Source organism: Oryzias latipes, chromosome 9 (assembly GCF_053564925.1).
Source record: "Oryzias latipes strain Hd-rR chromosome 9, Olatipes_Hd-rR_3.1".
In the NCBI taxonomy this organism is placed as follows: Eukaryota; Metazoa; Chordata; class Actinopteri; order Beloniformes; family Adrianichthyidae; genus Oryzias; species Oryzias latipes.
This window is the reverse complement of record NC_136245.1, coordinates 4,703,127-4,711,753: the sequence shown is the minus strand read 5'-3', so window position 1 is coordinate 4,711,753 and position 8,627 is coordinate 4,703,127. Positions and strand designations below refer to the sequence as shown.

Sequence of the window (8,627 nt, the reverse complement as noted above, 5' to 3'; positions counted from 1 at the left end):
AAGAAAATCCAGAAGTTTACTTTTGCGGATTCTTCTTAGAAGTGCATAGATCTGTTTGGGGTCAATTCTAAATGGGTTGCCATGGAGATAAAGTATGTGTCACGTGCAGCTTTAGAGACCGGTCTGGAGGAGGAAAGCGAGGCGGGGGGGGCTGCGGGCCACATGATGCTGCTTGGGGCTTTAAAGTTGTTTTCTCCTGAGAACTGTGCTGCTGAAGAAAATGATTCATTCTTTTTGGTTCAAAAAAACAAAAGGTTGAGTGGACACCAAATGTTCAGGGCTGAACAAACATTTTATTGACGCCTGCAAACAAAGACCAGATTTTACAAAAACACACAAGGCAGCAAAAACATTCGTGTGCAGAAACAGGTTCATCTCATGTGGGCGGGTCTCAGCTAAAGTGCAGCGTAGGTTTGAGTTTACATGAAACAAGAACATCGACCACAATCCAGAAACGCACAACTTCACCCGAGGATCAAAGAAAGTGACCCAAAGTTCAAGGACAACATTAAAATAAATCCTGAAGAGGTAAAGGCCCACTCCCATGAAAACAGGGTTTTTAACGTGTTCTAGTGGCATTTTGCCAACGATGGAGGACATAAATTAAGGCCCGTACACACCGGGACGAATATTCGCCAGGCGTTACTCGCCAGCGTTTTTCGCCACGTTTTTTGTGTTCACACCCAGGCGATTTTCGCTGACGATGAGTGGAGTGAACATGCAATTTCATTCCCTGACATTAGATGGCGCTTAATGTAAAACAGAAATACTCCTGTACACAAGGTGGCGCTGCGCAACTTTACGCTTCTTAAAGTCGCTTTTCACTCAGAAGAAGAGAGCAAGTATTTACACGCTTGTCAGAATCAAACAAAGAAAACATGAATATTTCAAGCATCAGTAGCTCCAACTGGTGCTTGGTTCGGGGATATTTTAGAATGTCCGTCATTATTTCTTCGCGGCTGTGTAGACGCTACTTGGCGTCTATCTTCTTCGCTGGTATGTGTGCTCAGCAAGGCAGTTTTGTGTTTGAGCGCCCCCAAGTTGTGTTTTACTGTAACTTCAGAAGCTCCAGACACGTGTGCAAAAGCGCCATTCTCATTGGTCGAGTAGATTTCGACGCGACGCGTCGAAAAAAAAAAACGAACCCGAGGCGTTTTTTTTTTTTGACGCTTTAACGCGTGGCGTTTTTTCGCGTCGGTGTGCACACTCTCGTTGGTGCCCTTTGTTTAGTCACGAGGCGTTAAACGTCGGCGAAAATCGCCGGCGAAATTCGTCCCGGTGTGAACAGGCCTTATCTGTTGAAATCACTGTGAAGCAGGAGCAGATGAAAAATGAGGTTTGAAAAGAGCAAAAGCTCCCTGCTCCAGGGAAGGGAAAAGGGGGCGGGGTTGCTCTGAAAAATGATCAAAAGATGATCAGAGTGGGCTTAAACCTGGATCAACCCGTCTTCACTTCACCACCTGCCCTGAAGGGGGCGACAAAAAAAAGCCACAATAAGACATAAAGACGTTTGTCTCCACATACGTTTTCCACACTACAAAGTGACAAATGTTGAAACCGATCATGTTTAAAAACAAAACTTAATCCATCCTCTGTGAACGTAAAAACACTGATGAACTGAAGCGGAGCAGGTTCGAGTCACTAACCGACACAAACCTCAGTGCAAAGATGCCGTCATGGCTGTGCGTGCGTTTGAGGCGCTCAAACCTCCGGACGTAAAGTCATTTCAGTAGCAGAGCTCAGAAAAGCAGCTCCTCCTTCACTCTGCAGAAACTCCAACTTTTTACATTTATCTAAATACTTTTTTACACTTCAAATAGAAACACAAAGTTCCACAGAACGAGGGTAAAATTGTAACAAGCAAATGAATTAGCTAAAGAAAAGGTCAAACTGCGTCGTTTCTCTTTTTGAGTGAGCGTGGTGAAGCGGAGGACCAGCAGCTGAAGCTAGAGAACGTCCTCTGAAGCAGGAGAAAGGGATGAAGCTGAAGGTTAAGGGTAGATTCTCTGGTGTCGAGCTGGATTCAACGCCATGTGACCGTTTGATGATTGAACTCTGGCCCTCCCAGAGTTCTGCTTGTTGGGATTTGACCCTCCGACTCCCTGAAGGCCCACCTGTGGTTCCGAACCGGCCCCCTGCAGGTCCGTTAAGTCACTACAGAGTTAAAGGACACCCGTGACTCGTCTTCCTCCACCATGGATCTCAGGTCGGGCCGGTCCGGACAGAACAGGAGGCGCAGCAGCGCCAGCCCGATCCGCACCAGCAGGCGGAGCAGCAGGAAGGCGAACGGCACCGTGATCTCCATGAGGTGGAAGATGGAGGCGCTGAACTCGGCCAGGACGCACGTCAGAAAGAACGTCCCCAAGGCAACGCAGGGGTACAGAGCCAGCTTGGCCAGCATGAAGACGTGCTCGCGGCCGCCGTACCACACGTCCGGGTGGAGGCTCTCCCGCTGGTTGTAGAGGGCCACCACCCAGAGGGCCAGCTGGAAGATCCCGGCGAAGAAGATGATCACGCAGCTGATCTGGATGGCCTCCAGCTCGTTGCGGGAGTTGCGTGGAAACTCGTGAGTCAGCTGGTAGGCTAGTGGCAGGCCTCCGACGAACGCCAGCGAGAAGGCGTTGAGCAGCCCCATGAGGCGCGTCGCCTTGGTGACGTGGAGGAACAGGGAGTGATGGACGAACCACAGCAGGCCCACGGTGGCGAAGGAGCCGAAGTAGGCCAGATACTCCGGGCCGTACGCCTGCAGAGCCGCGACCAGGCTGCCACCGAACCGCTGCTGCACCACCGCCGGGTCCGGGACGTTGTCCTCGCTGAAAAACAGGAACCACCGTCTGATCCGATCCGACCTCATCCTGACCTGACCGAACCGTGAGCAGAAACAAACCATATGTCCAGGATGAGGAGCGTGGCTACGATGGCGTAAACGCCGTCGCTGAAGGCCTCCACCCGCTCTTTGCTGAGGGGCTCGCTGGGCAGGTAGGTGTAGAACAGAACCTCATCTGGACTCTCCTCCACCTGACCTGTGAAGGACAAGGCTCTCTTTACAGCGGAACGTTCCTACAGCCAGAACCGCACTGGGCTTACCAAAGGCTTTGCCGTAGCACCACTTCAGGGTCTGGGAGATGTACGGCAGGAAGACCACGATGGCCAGGAGCACATAAGACTGGAGAGGAGCACAGAGGCGTCAACAGAACCAAAACAACATCTGAGGTCCCAACTGTTGGTGGAGATTCTGTGGAGGATGCAGGGCTGGGTCCTCCTCACATCGTTTTAGGGAGCGTCTGAGTTCAACCAAAGACCAGGGCGGGGCATTCCGGATTTCATCCGATTGGTTTCAACATACATATTAGCTCCACCCACCAGCTGGAAGAAGATGAAGGAGAAGATGATGGCGAAGAAGCACATGATGGGAACCCTCATGATGACTTTGAGGATGTGGCTCCTGTAGAAGTTCTGGTTCTCTGAGATCTGGATCTGTTCGTCCAGCAGGAAGGGGCGGCTGAAGGCGTACAGCACGATCACGCACTGCGGGGGGAAAAAAAAAATATATCAGACGTTTGGTGTTCACACAGCTGAGCTGAAGCTCCTCCCACACCGCCCTCACCTGAATGATCCCGATCACCATCACACACCCGCAGAAGAGCAGCATCCCCAGAATGTTTTGAGGGAACATGGCCATCAGGGAGAACTGCAGAGAGCAGAGGAGCCGCCCACATGTTTGTGTTTTGATGCTGCGGGGTCAGATCTCTGAGGTCAAACCAGGATCAGCTTAAAAATCCACTCCGATCATCTTTAGATCTACAGTGATCCCTTGCTATAACACGGTTTACTTTTCACGGTTTCGCTACTTCACGGATTTGCATCGTGTATTGTGTTCTGCATTCTGATTGGCTAAAAAGCCACTCTGCTTCTTCTCTACCTGCGCGTCACTAACGTTGCAGTTTAATATGTACACGTACGTAAAACAGCTTGCCAAATTTACATTACATACGTGCAAATTCTCTAGCAATTTCTATTTTCTCTAAACCCCATAGAAAAAAGAGCGACAACAACTGCCTATCACTGTGTTCTTCTCCTGAACCAACACAGCTGCACCGCGGACTTCAAGAAGAAAACACTGCAGAGCGGAGTCAGGATGCAGCGGCTCAGTCTGAAGGGCAGTGATATACACTTGAGTCACTATTTGTACGACTGTACTTTGTATTTTTTTCATAATCATTTTAAAATTTCTCCCGTTTAATCCAATTACTCGGGTCGCGGTGGGCGGGGCTAATCTCTGCAATTTGAAGCCTTCTGTTCACATTGAAGATTAATTATTAATTATTATTTGACAGTACAGTACAGAAGTTATTTGTTGGAAAAAACGTTTCTAAACTAAAGTACCTTTATTTGTTAAACGAATGCTTGAGCCTGTAAAATGGTTTGCTCTTTCTTTTCAATGTATAATAGAGTATTTAATTGTATAATAATAAAAAATAAAAAATAAAGAAAAATAAATAAATAAATAAATAAAGGTTTCTACTTCACGGATTTTGCCTATCACGGGTTCTTTTTGGAACGTAACCCCCGCGAAAAACAAGGATTTACTGGATTTCACAGCATTTTAATCAAGATTATGCCGCTTTTAGCCAAAATCAGGACAGAGTTTCTGCAGAGCAGCAGGAGTTTATTGGAAATTTACCTCTGAGTTGTGGGCGGGGCTGTTGCCATGAGTTAACCCCGCCCCCCACTTCCCTTCCTCCTTCTGTTTACATGCTCTCCTGCTGGCTTAGAGCCCCAAGCTAACATTGGCGGTGCAACAAAAATGGCGAGCAGTGTTAAAACTATCCGGCCGCACAGTTTTGAGCCGCATGCAGCTCAGACGAGGAACATTTTATAACGGGTTAGTTTGGTGTTTGTTTTCTCATCCTTTTGACGTGTCCCTGTAATCTTTACTTAGTTATATCAACAATGACTGGGTTTTTTATGTTCTATATTTCTGCAGTGTGTAAAAGCAAAACTCTATGGACAAATGCAGCAAACTAGTCATTACTAACCGCATTATGATGTGGGCATGGGACTGCTATTCGTATAGTGTATAGTGTGTATTGGAAAGGTTTGGCGATACGATACGTATCGAGATAGTATGATGTGTATCGCGATACATCTCATGTGTCACTGGTTCTCATGTGGGACCTACTTCAAAGCATCACCACTGTGTTTTTTTAATGGTACTGGCAGCAACATAGCACAGAGTTTTAGTTTGGTACCCATCCCGAGCAAAAACTAAGTAGTACATGTCTTGAAAACAACTAAATCTGTGAGCCGGACTGAACATTGAACATTTAACACAAGCGGATTAACGCCGGATCTCGTTTTGGTTCGGTGTAGAGCTGTTCAGAGAGGCTCAGTGTGTTGTGCTGCCAACTAGCGGTTTGGTGTTTAAGCAGAAAACAAAAAGCTGAATACATAAATATTTGAATAAATGTCGTCTGGCCAACGTTTTTAATCGATACAGGTATCGACGGATGAAATATTGCGATATATCGCCGAATTGATTGTTCTTTACACCCCTAACCCGTAATATTTCTGTGTTTTTATACCTGTCCTAATTTAATAAATTATTTCAATTCAAAATGAAGTAGTGATAATGTAATAATCTCTATCCCCCGATCAATGGGCTCAAAGCTCCACCCGGCACAACAAGGAAAGCAAAACTTTGGAATTGAAACTGTAAATTGAGAACTGAAAGCGAGAAATGAAAAAGCTACAAATACAAAAAAGCCGCTGTGACAAAGAAACCCTTTTAATTTGGAAACACTTTTAGGTTAATAGTTTTTTAAAAATTTCCTTTTTTCAAATTCCAGATCTTTTTATCCCCCCCCTTCACTTTAAGCTGATCCTTGTCTGAGCCCGCACAGATACTCACGGTGTACGGCAGGAAGGTGATGAGCATCATGCAGGCCTGCAACCCAACCCAGAGCACAGGTGAGCGTCAGAATGAAGCCTAAACACCTGCGTGCTCCAACATGGACGACACGCTGAACTCACCAGGTTCAGCAGAGCCAGGCAGTCATCGATGCGCACGATCACCTGAAACAACCTGTGAAGAAGACAAGATGGTGGCAAATGGGAAAAGAGCAGCGCTGATGACACGGCGCGGCGTCCCGGAGGGTCCTGACCTGATGTGGGCGGCCCACGCCACCGTCACAATCAGGAACGTCATCAGGTAAACGGCGATCTTGGCGCTCAGCAGAAGCTGCAGGCTCTGCCTCAGCTCCTGCAGCGGAAAGACGTTCGGGTCAGATCAGGGGGAGGAAGAGCAGCAGTCAGAGCATCAGTGAGTCGTACCTCGCTGTTCTCCACTTTGGTGTGGGCGACGGGTAAGATCTGAGGAGGAAGGAGGTCGGGGTTAGGAGGCGCCACGCTGCAGATACATCAAGAACCTCTGAGAACATCAGTGTGCTCCTCCGGTCCTACCACCAGTTTTCCTGCCAGCTGATCCCAGATTTTCATTTTAACTTAATGTAGAAAGTTCCACAATAAAAGCATCAAACTAGGCAAAACTACAATTACTAAATATAAACTCACTTTAGTTCATAAAATAAAAAAACAAGTTTAACTGTATTTTATTAAAGATTTATTTAACCATCATATTCCATGGAAAACTTTTGGGAAAACTTCCTAGGGAAAAAGCTCGGAAACGAAAAACTCCCATCATGCCTTTAACCTTCAAACTTCCTGAATGTTTCAGAATGTTTTTTAGTTTGGTGACAGGGGCTGAGCAGTCTGACAGGTGGAGGAGCAGCTGCTGCAGAGGTCAGTGGTTCGAGTCCCGCAAAGAACCCGCACAGTCTGAGGTGCGTGTGTGTGTGAGCGCCTTACCATGACGGTGGCGATGATGGAGATGAGCGCGTCGCTGTAGGCCAGCAGTCTGTGGGAGGATTGCGTACTGCTGTGGCCCTCCCTGCGGGACGAGCCCCCCAGGAGCGAGGGGGAGGACGCCGCGCGGCTCTTCTCCATCTCCTCCTCCGCGTGCTGCTCTATGACATCGCTGTCGTCGCTGCTCCCCACCATGGCGGAGGTGCAGGGGGGGCACGATACACGACCGGGATGTTTACAAACAACAGCGGAGTTTCAACTGACTGTGGGCGGAGACACAGGAAGCAGCTGCGCGCAGACTTCCGGCACCGTTCAAAGATTGGTAATTTGACAAGAGCGCTAACACTGTCGTCTGCTTCCATCACCTAACGGGGGCCTGGCTGTAGACAAAGCGGAACCGGAAATTCCGTTAATGTTTCGAATTCTGGCGTCTTTTATTAAAACTTTTTTTTTAATGTAAATAAACTGCTTACTGTGCAAAACAAGCTTTTAATTAAGCAAAACACTGTGATAATTTCAAATCCGCTTCCGGTTCCGGCTAAAGATTTTCGGGCGCCATCTTGTTTTCTGCAGTCAGGCTCTTTTGTAGGGCTACAAGTTCTTAAAGCCATGGCCAACCACTGATGATTTCTTCAAAAATGCAAACCAAACTTCAGAATGTCCAGCAATCTGCTTTACAGTAAAGGGCCTATATCAATAAAAATCAACTTTTTCAGCTTTTAAGTTGCCGTTTCAGATTCGGATGGTTCAGGACGTCCAAAAATGAAATGTGCAGTTGGGAAACAAAAAAACACACAAGAGTCTGCATGAATTTTCAAAGCTTTTGCAGAAGGGGAAAGGTGGAAAAACATGACCTGTTAGGCTTTGTGGCTGTCCACTCTCTCTGTCCTCAAGGCAAAAAGGCTTTTTTATCATTCAGTAAGGGAAAATGAAAACATACAAAATAAGTCATTAGACTGGTGTGTTTATGTCTAGTCTGCATTGCAGGCATCGTGGCTCCATCAACACTCCGGTACAGAAAGAAAACAGAGTAAAAAGAAAAGTAAAAAACAGGCCTACCGCTGGCCTCAGTACATATTATCTGTTACTGAAGGCAGGAATCAAGCATATTTCTGCAATACAATATTGAGTCCATTAAATGGATAGTAAAAAGAACATGCAGTCCATCAACAGGCTGAGAAGCTACTGCAAAGCCATCACATGTCTGCTCAGGACGGCAGATAAAAAAGTCAGACATCTGGGACAGAAAGACATTCTAAACAAACAGATTTTTATATTGTAAACACCACGTTAATTATCTACAGACCAACAAAATCACTACAGAGAAAAGAAAGTATAGAAAACTACCAGGCTTCATTAACACATTTAGTCTTTCTTAAACTGTTTGATGATGACAGATTTAGCTTCTGCCACAAACCTGCTCTACTGTGTGTCTCCTTTCCCCTTTTCTGATCAGGTGCTGATATAGTGAAGCTGTCCATGCTGCTTTTTTCTTTCTGCCAGTATGGCTTTGAGGTTCTTGACCCACTTTGTGTTCGTACTGTTCATGGTCGGTACGGGTTTTTTCTTGGGGTGTGGGGTGTTTGAAGACCTCTTTGAAGAACTGGGTCCATCACATCTTCCTACAGGATTTCCTGTGTGCTGTCTCTTTAGAACAAGCTTGTCTTGGTCTTTCAGCTTCTGGTAGGTCCAGAAGTCCTCCTTGTTTGTAGTCAAAGCAATAAAGAATTTACAAATTTTTACCAAACTCATTACAGAAATAT

At 46.6% G+C, this 8,627-nt stretch overlaps 1 protein-coding gene across 1 annotated transcript; it reads right to left on the bottom strand.

Annotated features, from left to right (window-relative positions):
- Window positions 1-273: 273 nt before the first annotated feature.
- tmem175 (transmembrane protein 175) lies at window positions 274-7,252 on the bottom strand. The gene is made up of 10 exons (XM_011479658.4): window positions 6,868-7,252; window positions 6,334-6,372; window positions 6,165-6,262; window positions 6,034-6,085; window positions 5,912-5,947; window positions 3,608-3,691; window positions 3,364-3,528; window positions 3,088-3,166; window positions 2,888-3,023; window positions 274-2,813 (listed from the first exon to the last, which is right to left on the bottom strand). Exons 1-10 carry the CDS (start codon window positions 7,057-7,059, stop codon window positions 2,147-2,149), a joined length of 1,548 nt encoding a protein of 515 aa, XP_011477960.1. The 5' UTR covers window positions 7,060-7,252; the 3' UTR covers window positions 274-2,146.
- Window positions 7,253-8,627: the final 1,375 nt, after the last annotated feature.